General features: G+C 41.1%; 2 protein-coding genes across 2 annotated transcripts; one reads left to right on the top strand and one right to left on the bottom strand.

The window, feature by feature from the left end:
- Nucleotides 1–202: 202 nt before the first annotated feature.
- mrps35 (mitochondrial ribosomal protein S35) lies at nucleotides 203–8,179 on the top strand. Its single transcript, XM_079223920.1, has 8 exons — nucleotides 203–336; nucleotides 1,221–1,270; nucleotides 1,409–1,576; nucleotides 2,373–2,433; nucleotides 2,551–2,690; nucleotides 4,564–4,673; nucleotides 4,784–4,853; nucleotides 7,740–8,179. The coding sequence occupies exons 1-8, from the start codon at nucleotides 204–206 to the stop codon at nucleotides 8,013–8,015; spliced, it is 1,008 nt and encodes a 335-aa protein (XP_079080046.1). The 5' UTR covers nucleotide 203; the 3' UTR covers nucleotides 8,016–8,179.
- Nucleotides 8,180–9,406: 1,227 nt separating this feature from the next.
- mansc4 (MANSC domain containing 4) lies at nucleotides 9,407–11,291 on the bottom strand (the record flags this gene model as incomplete). The annotated part of the gene is made up of 3 exons (XM_079223378.1): nucleotides 9,407–10,296; nucleotides 10,853–10,981; nucleotides 11,072–11,291. 3 exons carry the CDS (start codon nucleotides 11,289–11,291, stop codon nucleotides 9,407–9,409), a joined length of 1,239 nt encoding a protein of 412 aa, XP_079079504.1.
- Nucleotides 11,292–13,141: the final 1,850 nt, after the last annotated feature.

Here is a 13,141-nt window from a genome sequence, read left to right as displayed (position 1 = left end):
TGTTGCATTTAATTCTGCCCATGATAATGTTTTGTGGTTCTTTGATGTTAAAGTATTAAACCCCGGATGAAGTCCCATCATACATCACGAGCTGTGCTTCCACGCCCGTGTTAGCCGGTAGGGGGCACTAAATACTCACAAGTCAAACGTTTTGCAATTCGCATAGTTTATCCCTCGATGGTTTCCGTAGTCATTGGGAAAACATGGCTTCACACACACGCAAGGCATTTCTGTCCCTAGGTCGAATAAATGCTGCTGGTCTTGGTCTTCAGAGACCAGCAAGCAGAGTCACATACGCGACGGATTTGTCTATAAATTCTTCTGCTGGAAAAAAAGGTGAGTTTCTGTGTAGCTGCGGACATAGCTCACACTCATTTGTGCTTCACGCTAGCACAACAGCTTGAATTGCAGTCACCAAGGCCATGTCGAGGGACCTCCTGTCTCCTGTCCTTCAACAGTGATGCACTTTTCTAGTCAAGAATATCTAAACTCGACTGATGAGTCGCTGTGTAACCCGTTTATTTTAAAACTGGGGTTCTTGTGAGGGTCCCTACGTCTATTTTATTGGTTCAGTGTCACTTACTGGATGACATTTTCTCTCTTCCCATCTTAATCTACCCACAGTAGAACTCAAATAGAATAGAAAAAAGCAAAATAAGTGTAATGACAGATGAGGGATAAAGAACTAGATAATATAGCAATTAACAGTTAATCTGCTGATAAATGATCTTTTTTAATCAAGCCATCACAATTTCCTGAAGCCCAAGGTGATGTCATGAAACTGCTTGTTTTGCCTGAATCCACAAAAGGCAGCAAATACTCACAATTAAAAAGCTAGCACCATGAACTTACCTAAAGGGTCATTGTTCTGTACATTGATAAATATGACAACTTAACTAATGTTCAGCTCTTATTTACGATACACAGTTCAACAAAAAACATGCTAATAAATATAATGGATTTCTACTGTGTAGCATGCAGCATATAGTGGGAATTACACCTATTGCATACACCAAACATTAATGGTATCTATGTAGGTGTGTGGCAGAAAATACAAATAACCACAAATAAAATAAACTTAATAAATCAATTCACAAATTGCACTTTAGAAGTGAGATTAGTGTGAGTGTATCTGCAGATAAATGTTTGCAGCATGACATTAAATGTGTTTTTTTTTCACATTTAAAGAAGTGCTGAACTTGCAACATTGTGAATTTTAGGCTTTCCCGATCGCGGCGGTCGAGGATTCGTAAGAAGACCCAGGAGACCTGTAAGTGTGCAAATGTTCTGTCCACGGTTGAATATATCAGGATGCACATATTTCAAATGAGACGAGATGTTCAATAAGACATTTTATGACTAAACAAAAAAAAACCTTCCTTTTGTCATCCAATTTTTTTTTCTGCAGGTAGGGGAGCCCAGGACAGAAAAGATGCCGGTGGATCAGGACTGGACTGCAGTTTATCCAACAGCAACCCCCTTCAGGCCGAACGCCGTCCCCCTGCCTGTGAGGATGGGCTACCCCGTGAAGGGAGGCGTTCCTCCAGAGAAGAAGGGCAACTTGGAGCTGATTAAGGTCAGACCTTATTGCTTATATGGACCCACTGGATACATTTGTGTTCGGAGTTGGGCACTGCATTGAACTGTAGGGCTGTTCCCACATGGTTCAAAGGATTAAAATCCCCTGCAGACAAAATTTGACCACATACGGTGGTCTGTATGCATCCGATCTCTATAGTTCAGCAGTCACCTCCTAGTCTTCATTATGAGGAGTCAAGTTAATTGTCGGCAGACGATCTTCTTGCATTACTGATGGAGCAGTTTCCGCTCTGCCCCGTGGCTTTGTCTCTGTGCCCGGATTACTGAGCTGCTGTGTCCAGACACCAGCTGCTCTATCTGGACTCGAGCCACTTGCAGATCCACTACTTTCACCCGCCACAGCTGGAACTCGGCCGCGCAGCCTAACGATATTGATTTCATTATTTAGCTCAGCCACGAGAGGGTCAACTGCTGTGCATCCCTTTGTTATGTTTGATCTTTAATTATTTAAAAAAAAACGTATTAATCATAACTCATAGATGTTGTTACTTTCAACGCAAACCAACCGTTTTGGATAATGAGAAGTGTTTTTAATGTCAATATAGAATATGCTATAGAATTATATTTATTAAATCATTAACATGCCCCCAACCAATGTATTCTGAAATATAGCATAAAATGTTTGCATATAGTCATGAAAATGTTACGTGAGAGTTTTGCTTTACACTTACTTTGATGTACATATTTAGACTGCAGGACATTTTCATATACTTGTTACATAAACAGTTGCATTTTTTACATTCACATAATCTCTCGCTCATAATCTCTTTCAGATACCAAATTTTCTGCATTTGACACCGGCGGCCATCAAGAAACACTGTGAAGCTCTTAAACGTAATTCATGTTTTTCATTTTAAAACATTGTGAAGCTCTGAAACCTGCTTTACTTTTTAAGGCTATTTCTCGGTGCGGCTTATTTTGTGTATGTAAAATATATTTTCCTGCTTTCAGCCTTCTGTACCGAGTGGCCCTCTGCCTTGGACACTGACGCCAGATGTGACGAGCACTTCCCCATCAAAGTAACAAGCACAGACTATATGTCTGCCGGCACCTCTGTCCGAAACCCTTCAGCCCGTGTTGTTCATCTCAATGTGAGTTCCCCCGCTCTTCCCACTCTCTTTAGTCTGAGCAGTTTCTTCAACTTCAACTGGGCTTCATCAACGTATAGAAGGACTTGTGGAGAGAACGCTGATCCGAAATGAGATTAGAGATTTACAGGGATGCATAATCACCAGCTGCCATCATGTCCCTGTGACTTATCTAGAGATCTTCTTTGTCCAGTGACCTCAAACCTAAGAAGTTATGCCATCGAGTCAACAGAGATTACAGGCCCTATAGAATCACTTACTTTCTTACTTAAGCAGTAAGAAAGTTGTTGTTCTTGTTTGTTTAAATTCTTTGGAAATGTGTATTTGACAACATATTACTTTCACAGTGAATAGTAACTAAACATCTCTTAATTGACATACTGTATTTGTTGGGACATTTTGATATTCCTCTTAATCCCCTCCCCGTTCCACTAATCCAGCCATGTGAAATCCTCCCTACAGACTGGAACCATACATGTAAACAAGTAACAACAACCCATGGAAAAAGAAGATGCAATACATTATCAAATACAATATTAAATTGGTTTAACAGATTAAGCAAATGTCAATTATATTCAGAGATTTTCCATACGGGTCATTAAAAAAAAATGGTGTTGCTAATATTTCAACAATCGCATTACTTCTGTGTGAAGGTGTCGGCATCGTTGTTTTACAGTTCCACAGCTTGATAGAACTGAGCAATACCGTTTTCTTGGTGGCTGAAAAGTTTCCTCATCTGACTTCACAATGTCAAAGAAAGCTGTCGAAAACTGTTCCATTTCATTCTTAACTGCTTTAGTTGTTTCCCCACATGTTAACAATAATAGTGGTCTGCCAACATCTTCCCTTGGACGAGGCCACATGCTGACACAAGATAACCGAGCAGACTTCTGCGCTCTAGAAACTCACCAAATTAAGTCCTGTTTTATAAACTGTGGAATTTCAACTGCCTTTGACAAATCTGTAATTTTATTCCAGGTGAAAATCATTTTTACCATTAATCACCAGCCATCTGCTCCACTGACACTTTGCCTTAGATTACATCAGGACGGTGGGAATTATTCAGACATTAATCCAGGTGGATTAGGCAGAAAAATAGATTAGAGGGCAAATCTCACACAGTTTCAGTTCAACAAAAATGCATTTAATCTTTTTGAATGACGAATGTGTGTAGTAGGGTTGCCTTTTAGTCATTTTGACGTTAATTTAGACGGGATGAAAGCAGCGGGGGAAGAAAATCCTGGAAACAAAATCTGTGGCAGAGTTTTATCCAGACCAGAGGTTCCAGACTAACCAATTCAAAACCAATTGTTATATAAAAACTGTAAATCATAGCTTGTTTTATAAAAAAAAGCCCAAAACTGCTGTATTTGGATGTTTTATACACGTGAAATATATGGTTTGGTACATGAGAAAATTATGCAAAAAAATAGGTTGGTTTTCAAAGTGCTAAACCAATTGAATCACCAGCCGAGGTTTACTTTGTATTGCCTATACATTTCTTTTTGGTGCAGTGTACAAATTGCAAAAGTCAAATCTCATGGAAAAAAACAGAGTATTAATGGAGTAATCTGTTTTTTTTCCATCCATCCATTGTGCTTAGGGGCTTAGAGGTTTCGCTGAGTGCCGGCACATATACAGTCATTTTATTTATGAAAAGTGTTGTATTTTAATCAGTCAAAGGTCTGTATAGAAAAAAACAACAACACTGTTTCTATTGTGGGTTGTGGTTTTATTGTATCTGAAGAGAGATACAGTACATGATGAAATCTCATCTGCTCTTATCTCTGTATGAGTATTTCTCTTTACATTGTGGAAAAACAAGTACCTGAACTATGTCTCTCGTGGTAATCTAAACATGTCATTGCCATCGCAGGTCAAGTTGTCCAGTTTGAATCTGGATGACCATGCAAGCAAGAAAATGCTGAAACTTGTCGGGAATAGATACTGCAAAGATACTGACGTACTCACCGTCAAAGCTGACAGGTAAGCAGTCCTTCCTTAGGCTTCAATATGCCGAATAATTCAGTCAGAAAAAATAAACAAATGCACTAAATCTCTTCACCTTTTATCTTTTTCTTGCCTTCCTCTACCAGCTGCCCATTGAGACAGCAGAATCAGGACTACGCCATGTACCTGCTGACTGTCCTGTACCACGAGTCTTGGGTGAGTTTTTTTTCTTCTTCTCTCTCTCTACACTGCTGAACCCATTTCTGTCTCGACTGAAGAGGAGCAGGCAGATACATCAGTCCCAGTGACCGGATAGGGAAAATGGAGTATTCACAGAATACCAATTTAGTTCAGTCTATTTGAGCCGTGCCATTTAAAGACAACAACAACAAACTCTACCAGGGCTCAAAGGTGACACCGGTACCTTTTCTCTGTCCCTTCTTGTCTTTCCACTCAGTCTCCCTTCTTGTTGACTGACCTTATATCCTCTTTCAGCAATTATCCATTCATTTAAAAGGCTGGTTGCTCACTTGCTTTACTTGTACCAAAGGCCTTCTGTCACATCAGTGTGTTCACCCTTTTGAGAGGTTTGTTTGAGATCAGATGAATGATACCCAATCTAATTGGCTGCAGCATATATATATATATATATATATATATATATATATATATATATATATATATATATATATATATATATATATATATATCTTTTTTCTAAGTATCACAGTGCCTGCATTAACTGCAGGGCCCTCTGTTGATGTATTATATGTAGATTCAGGGCAATTCAAGTCGATGCACCGATCAAATATTAGGTTTTCATATAATTTATCAGTTAATTTACACAGCAAACTAAGAACAACAACTCGTGTCACTCGCCACCCGATCCGCCCATCCTGCTGGATCGGTACTGAGCCGGTTTAACTCAACAGAGATGAGAACAAGATGGCTCCTTCCTTCATTGGCTCCAGAAAATACGATGAAGAGTTGCACATGCAAAGTACCGATCAGGCTGGTCTTAGTCAAGAATGTTACATCAGAGCAGGCAAAGTGTCAGCAATTTGCTGCATTTTACACAGAACAATCTAAATAATAGCAAAGAAACAAAATAATTTTAAAGTTTTATGGCATTCATTCTCTGTAGCAATCATATCGCATCCTTACAGGGTTAGCAGTAACCAGCTTTCTTTTCTTTTTTTTACGCATTGGTATCGGAGTGATCCACAAGTTTAGATATCAGAATTGGTTTTGGAAAAAAATTAAACATTTGTTGGAGCATATTTATGTGTAAAGCTAATGTTTTAGCAAAGTTATTAAACTAAAGGTTTATGTTCGATGAATTAAGTAAAAATAATTATGATTTTGAAAAACTGGCATACTGAGCAGGAAGACTACTTTTGTGTTAAGTGGTTTCATTATTTTTTTTATTAATATATTTATGACCAAATGTTTGTATTAAGTTTATAGCTTTATTTTTATTTTCGTGATTAACATGTCAGTTTTTTTTGGTGACATTTACATCCAGCTGGCTGCATAGCTCAGTAGCTTTTACCAGGGGAATTCCTGTCCACCTTGCTCTGCCATCTGAGATGCTCAGCCCATTAGCGAGGTATCATACTTGAATGGGCAGAAGGATGGCAAACAGCGGCATTGTCCAGTTGACATTTCTCCACAGATTGGGGGATAACAGACTATCCGATCAGGTGTTGACCCCGATACTGTTTATTCACATTAAGCCAGCCACGCCACATCAGAGAAGTCTGCCACCGGGTCATTAGCCCGGGCTCTGTTCGCATGAATTTGCAGCCAGCCACGGAAAAAGAAAACGACTCCCCTTTTTGTGCAACCCTTTTGCCATTAGGAGCTTTTCATGGCTTAGCCACGTTTAAAAAAAAAACAAACAGAAATCTCTCAGTTGGAGTAGGTGTTCGAGTCAGTGCGCAGAACACTGTCCGCTGCCCTTTTGGACACACAATGGAAAGCACAGTGCTTGTCCAGCAGGCTTGTGGAAGCTGTGAGAGTGGCGTAGCGATCAGGTTGTAATGCAAGCCCACAAAGAGGCCGATTGTTAGCAGCCACTGAGGTGATTTCTATCTCCGCACTTGGGGAGACGGACCGTCCCTGCTAATTCCTGTTTGTGCTAACAGCGCTGGGGCTGACTGCTCAAAGCTGCCTCCGACATGGAGGGAGCTTTACCACCAGAGGCACTCCATCTGCGTTTGTGCCTTCATGTCCGACACCTGTCCTTTCATCAAACTGAAAATATACACATCATTTTTGCAGGGACATCATGAACTCAATGGGGGAATGGAGGGCCATTTGTTATCAGTTATTCTGTCTGTTGACCAAACTACTTAGTGATGGATGCAGAAGGACAGACACGGTGTGTAACACTGTGTTCTTTTGCATTCTGTATTAAACCTACAACAGCAGGGAGAAGGTTGGATCGTTGCCGGTAATTTAAACTGTGCGGTAGACTTTTATTTAGTGTGACTAAACTTAGAAAATCAAATATCTCAAGTCTTTTTTTTTTTTTTTTTTATCTTAAAACAAATGTTTATTTGTTCAGTAGGCCTTCATTACTTCAAAAGGAAGCTACTGATCTGTTTCTAGTAGCTAGTGCTCCTCACTCACTAGGGCCTGGACTTGTTCCAGACGGGACGTTATGCGGATCAGATATGTATAGCGGTAATGATGGTCATTATCCTCAAACACCTGGAGAGCAGCAGAGCTGAGGGCTCGGTCGCTGCCCCTGCTTTAAACCGCTGCACAATGGGGCGCTTTGTTCTGGAGGGAATGTGATGACGGGCAGCGGAGGGAGCACTACATATGGAGAAATACTATCTCTGTGAGAGGAGCATCAAAGAAGGGGTGACCATATTTTACATATGTTGCCATAATGTGTTCCAAACTAGAGCCTGAGCCAGATCCATAAAAAAAGAAGAAACATTTTCTTACCATGCAGAACAAAACAGACCTTTGCCACAATAATACACACATACAGTTCAAATTATTATTATTATTATTATTATTATTATTATTATTAATGCTACAGACAATCTAGTTGTTTAACAGTTGTGTTCCGCTTTGCTTTTTCTTCAGAAAACAGAGACCTGGGAGTCTGAGAAGAGCGTGGCAGACATGGAGGAGTACAGCTGGGAGGACAGCCCGTCCCAGAGGAACATCTTGGATACGCTCGTACGCATGAAGGCGGCCGGGGAAGGAGAAGGAGAAGGAGAGGAAGTGCGAGAGCAGCTGCTCGGCAGAATAGAGGTGCAGGAGTATAAGGACTCTGTCACAAGGTTGAAGAATGAAGGCGAGAGCGAGAGCGCCATGCTGCAGTACAAGGAGGCTGTGAAGAAAGTGCTCAATCTGTAATACAGATTAATGTACAAATGTATTTATACGAAGATTGAAACAAAGAGCAGTAGGGTCCACAAAAACGTTAAATATGTGTGGCGTGACTATTCTATTATACATGATATTACAATCTCAAGGGTTGTATGATGCTGTCTTTAATACAAAAATAAAAGCCTAATGTATGCTGTAGTCGAGTGTTCGGTCTTTGAAGTTGGAAAGTTTGTGTGCATGATGGGGAAAGCTTTTATGTAATGAAAGCCCCATTCAGTCCGTTCCGAGTCTAAACTCTCATCCCACTCTCGTCGCTGTCAGGTGAAAGGATGCTTTCAGCAGCAGGTTGTTGAAAGGTACCGCACCCTTCTGAAGGAGCTTTGGTCTGTGGTCCGTGTACCTTCAGGGCAGAAGAAACCTGATGCACCGAGGAGATGTGCTCTGACTAAAGGAGGGTTAAACACTGAAGGGCCACAAGGCAGAAAGTAGTCCGTCATTGCACAGTTCAATTGCAGCAGTTTTTCTATAGAAGTGCCCATTAAGTCCCACTTAAGACCAGCATAGACAACTGGCCAAAGTCCTTGAGGTTTGGAATCAACATCAGCTTAAACTCATTCAAGTACATCAGAAATGTACGCCAGCCAAACGGACATCATATCGTCTTTCTTGAGGCAAATTGCTGCGGTCAAACGCATTGACTGAGTCTGGCTCTTCTGTCAAAAGTCATTGCATCTCGATAGAAACATAAATCATGGCAACTACGTGTTTGGTAATCCCATCAAGAAAACGTTACGCTTCACTCAGCCTGTTCAGTGAGGACACTACGGGTGCATTGGGTAAAACATCCCAATTACACTTCCCCAGTTTATTAATTACATTAAAAACAATATTTTTTGTATTTTAAGATTTGTGAAATTGTATGTTTAAATATGCAAATTAGGCAGTGTCTTCTATTACATTTGCTCATTTGCATAAAGCCATAAAATGGCCCAAAGGCCATTAAAGATATTCATTGTAAAATTGTTATTTTACAAGACACTACAGATGGGGTAAAAACGTTTTTGGAAAGTGTACGTCTAACCATGCATATGAGGCATTATATAATGCTAACTTTTGGTAAATTAAGGAGAAATCAACTAGTCTGAGACAGAATTGTCACCTCAATGCAATATATTACGTTATTATATTATATATAATATATTTCCAGCCCTATCTGCTTGGAATAAAGCAAAAATATATATAAGTGATGTCCCTGCTATTAAATAATCCAGTATGCGAAAATTATTTAACAAAAATATAACACTACAAATTCTAATTTATGTCAATTAAATGTCTCTTCACCCTGGATTCCCTCATTAAAACATTGCTGTAAACAAAAGAGAAAAGTCAGTTCCATCTTTTCTGTCGTCCCCCGGTTTTCAGGAGTTTTCTCTGACCAGCACGTATTTTATCAGACGCATGGAGCCTTTTTTCCCTCTCCACGATGTTCGGTAGCGTCCCATCCTCTTCCTCTGGCCCCTCCAGCTCACGACCAGCAGAACGGAGCAACAGCAGCTCAGCAGCACGGTGACGCAGATGGCCACTGCGACCAGCAAGGTGTGAGCGGCAACGTGCCATTCAGCTCCCAAACCCTCGAGGTCGTCCTCTCCGCTGACCCCTTGGCCTTCATCACTGCCTGCAGTGTGGTTCCTCCCCAAGCTGTCCGTGGTGCCGTTGGGGTGCGTCTCACTGCTCTCTACACTGACCACAAGAGCTGTGGGAGTTGGAGGGCTGGTGGCCAGCTGAGAGGAGGAGGAGGAGGTGGTATGATGATGGGTCGGGGAAGTGGAAGGATGTGCAGTTGTGGTGGAAGAGGCAGAGCTGAGGGTGGCTGCTGTGCCGGATGAAGGAGGCGTAGTGAAGCTGGGCGCAAGAGAAGTGGTGAAGGTGGTCGAGGTGGTCGAGGTGGTGAAGGTTGTTTGTTCGTGGTTCCCGGAAGCGAGGAGAGTCTCTGGAGTGGAAGATAAGAGAGCTGTAGTTGTGGGGAGGGTTGAAGGCCGTCTGGTGCCCTGTTGCGTGGTGGAGGCCGTGGTGGAGGCCGTGGTGGAGGCCGTGGTGGTTGCCGTGGCGTTGGGGTGCACCCTGCTTGCTGTGGTGGGGGGTTTAACTATGGGTGCTGAAGTCAGAGGCAGTGGAGGAGGGTGAATAAACTGGCGTTTGTCCGAGGGCAGCGGCTCTGAGGCGTTGCCTCGGCTGTAGTGGAGGGGTAACACGCCGCGCACAGTGGAGGTGAAGTATTTTCCAAACACCAACAGGTCGGGATCCACGCCTACGAAACAAAGACTGCTAGAGTCACGACTCTCCTGTGTTGGTGGTTTTTCACTTATTGCTGACACATATAAACATACTAGCTTTAAAAAATGTAAATAACAAGTTCTAAGATTTGTACTTGTAGTAGTAGTATTAGGAGGAGGAGGAAGTATTCAGATCCTTTTTGAGTACTGTACGATTATATATTATTTGATTATTACTACTGATGCTTCTGTACACAAGTTGTTTGATGTAGTTCAAGTGATAATTTTAACTATACAGTTGGGTTATTACAGTGATATCGCATGTTTTGTATGACAAATATGAATCAAAAAAGTCAAATAAGTGTAATGGGAAATGTATAATACTTCCCTCTGAAATGCAGCAGGGAATAATGTGGCAGAACATTGAAATACTTAAAGTAAATTACAGCTACCCTTAATATACTCATAACTCACAGTGCTAATCTCTTTTCTTGAGCATGTCACAGGCTGTAGTATATGCAGACAGGCAGAATATAGCTATAACCCCAGACAACATAAATGTAACTTGGAGGACTCATCAGAATTACTCACCCTTTGTGATATTATACAGAACAACGTTGCCTCTGTGGCTGAGGATGCAGCTCTCCAGCGTTGGGCAGTGCAGGTGGAAGCAGTTCTCTTGAGTGGTGTCATAGTGAAATATGGCCAGATTACAGGAAACTGTAAGAGGGAAATAAGATCAGTGAAGGCAAATGAACCAACAACTCCAAAAGAAAGCCACGAGACATGTTGCTCATCTGCGTGACTCACAGTTCCTCGTGAGGCAGCAGGTGCGGCTGCACTTCAGCGCGGTCTCCTCCTGGTAGAACTTCAGGAGCTGCGCTCCTCTGCGCTGGGACTCCTCGATGTCGATGAAAATCCCGGGAAAGCGTCGGATCCAGCAGTTCTTGTAATAGGACGTGGGTGAGCATCTGGACTCCGTGTGGCACACCAGACTCAAGACCGTCAGCAGACCCCGTGTGACGTTCATTGCGCGCGATGTAAATCAGACCATGTCACATCTCAATCTGGACCAAGCCTAGACATGTCTGTGGAGCGGTTTGGTTTGGAGCTGGCAGGCATGAAGTGGTGTGGTTTTACTGGTGCCAGTCTCTCTCTCTCTCTCTCTCTCTCTCTCTCTCTCTCTCTCTCTCTCTCTCTCTCTCTCTCTCTCTCTCTCTCTCTCCAGGTGTGTCACCGTCACGCACCTGGAGGAGGAGGAGACCCAGCCGCGTGCGTAATGTGCGCCAGAAGCTACCGCTGGGACACAATGGCACCAAATGCAGTTAAGATTTTGTATTTACGAATCAAATGTAATAGATTAATTTACTTATTAACAAATGGCAGAAACAAATCTGCTATAAAAAAAACATACTAATACAAGTCAGTCATATTCATACTCAAATGTAATGTCATATAGAAGTATATGGGGTGGGACATAATAACAGAAACACCTTACAGTAGGCTATAATATATCAAACCATTTTATTTCACTGCAAGAAATGAAACCTTTGTGTAGTTGATCATATCACAGGGAAGCCAGAGGAAGGTCCAGCAGATGGAGCTGCCCACTTCTCATGGAAGTGACTTGAGGCAAATTGCCCACTTTGTCTTAGCCCTTTAAGGCCTTTTAGTCCATGTTGGCTTAAACACTGAGAGTAATAGTTTAATTATTGACCTTGAAACCATCCAAGGTCTGCTTCCAAGGTCAAAAACTGACTTACAATCTCATTCTTTGTACGCTCAGTATCTGTATTTGACTCCTCAGGGGCTTTTTCAAAGTATCACCTTAAATTAGTTTGTGGTGTTTTTAAAATTGTGAATCAGAAAGATGTTCCTGTTCTATTGTAACTTTTTTAATGAGAGAACGCTATATTCTTTTGATTTTTAGTCTCCTTAAAATGTATTTTAAAATGTAAGACTGTTGACCTTCTGCAAACTTGTAGGACAATGTTTACCTCACTCATGTGTTTTGCATCTCCACATTACTACACCAAATATTACTCATTGTAAAGTAAATCTTGTTTTCGCACAAATTAAGCTAAACATTCCAGTAACCTCTTGTTTTTTGTGTCCGTCTGTTTTGAGCGAGGTCGGACATCTGAGAGTGGACATGCCTGTATTCTCTGTATTTCTTATCACAATCATTATTTTACCTCTGGTTATGTATTTGCTATACCATTATCTCACCTGTGAAATTCTGTGAACTCAATGTAGACAGGAAAAAAGTAATGACGTCACAGAACCACCACATGGCAGCGTTGTCCAAAAAACACGATGGGTCCCAACTCCATACTACACTAATTTTTCATTTTCATTTAAGATATCAATGTACTTTTGGACTGACATTAAGATAATACATAATTATTAATTACATACATTTCTCAAGGAGAAAGCAAAATGTTTTTTAGACGACTGGACTGTCAGAATGTTTATCACCAATCATTTTGGTAAGGTATTGACATTTTTGCTTGATAAATAACTAAAACAATTAGACAGCCTCTCAAATCTTCTGTTTATTATCACTGTACATGGAATATCTTTAGGTTTTGGACAGTTCAGACAGAACAAGCAACCTAAAGTTGTCACCTTTTGCTCAAAGAACTTGCAATTGGCATTTCTTTCCTTTCTGTTCAATATTGTATAGTCTAACAATTTATCCCTACTTCTAAATAATCAACAGATGAATTAATACTGAAAATAATTGTAAGTTGGAGGTACTTACCTTTTTTGTTTCTGGTGTCTTCTTTGAGCTGTAGCGCCACCTTCTGATATTAGTTTTAATGTTTATGTGCAAGCAGCTCTTCCGTTTGTGCATTGTATTGTTGCATCAACAACACA

This window comes from Taurulus bubalis, assembly GCF_910589615.1.
Source record: "Taurulus bubalis genome assembly, chromosome: 9".
NCBI classification, from domain to species: Eukaryota; Metazoa; Chordata; class Actinopteri; order Perciformes; family Cottidae; genus Taurulus; species Taurulus bubalis.
This window is presented reverse-complemented; position numbering and strand designations above follow the sequence as displayed.

Excerpts from the sequence above, each read along its gene's own strand:
- mrps35 (XM_079223920.1), top strand. The coding sequence starts at position 204 with ATGGCTTCACACACACGCAAGGCATTTCTGTCCCTAGGTCGAATAAAT. Across the intron at positions 1,577-2,372 it reads GCAACTTGGAGCTGATTAAG|ATACCAAATTTTCTGCATTT; the intron begins GTCAGACCTTAT and ends AATCTCTTTCAG. Across the intron at positions 2,691-4,563 it reads CCCGTGTTGTTCATCTCAAT|GTCAAGTTGTCCAGTTTGAA; the intron begins GTGAGTTCCCCC and ends TTGCCATCGCAG.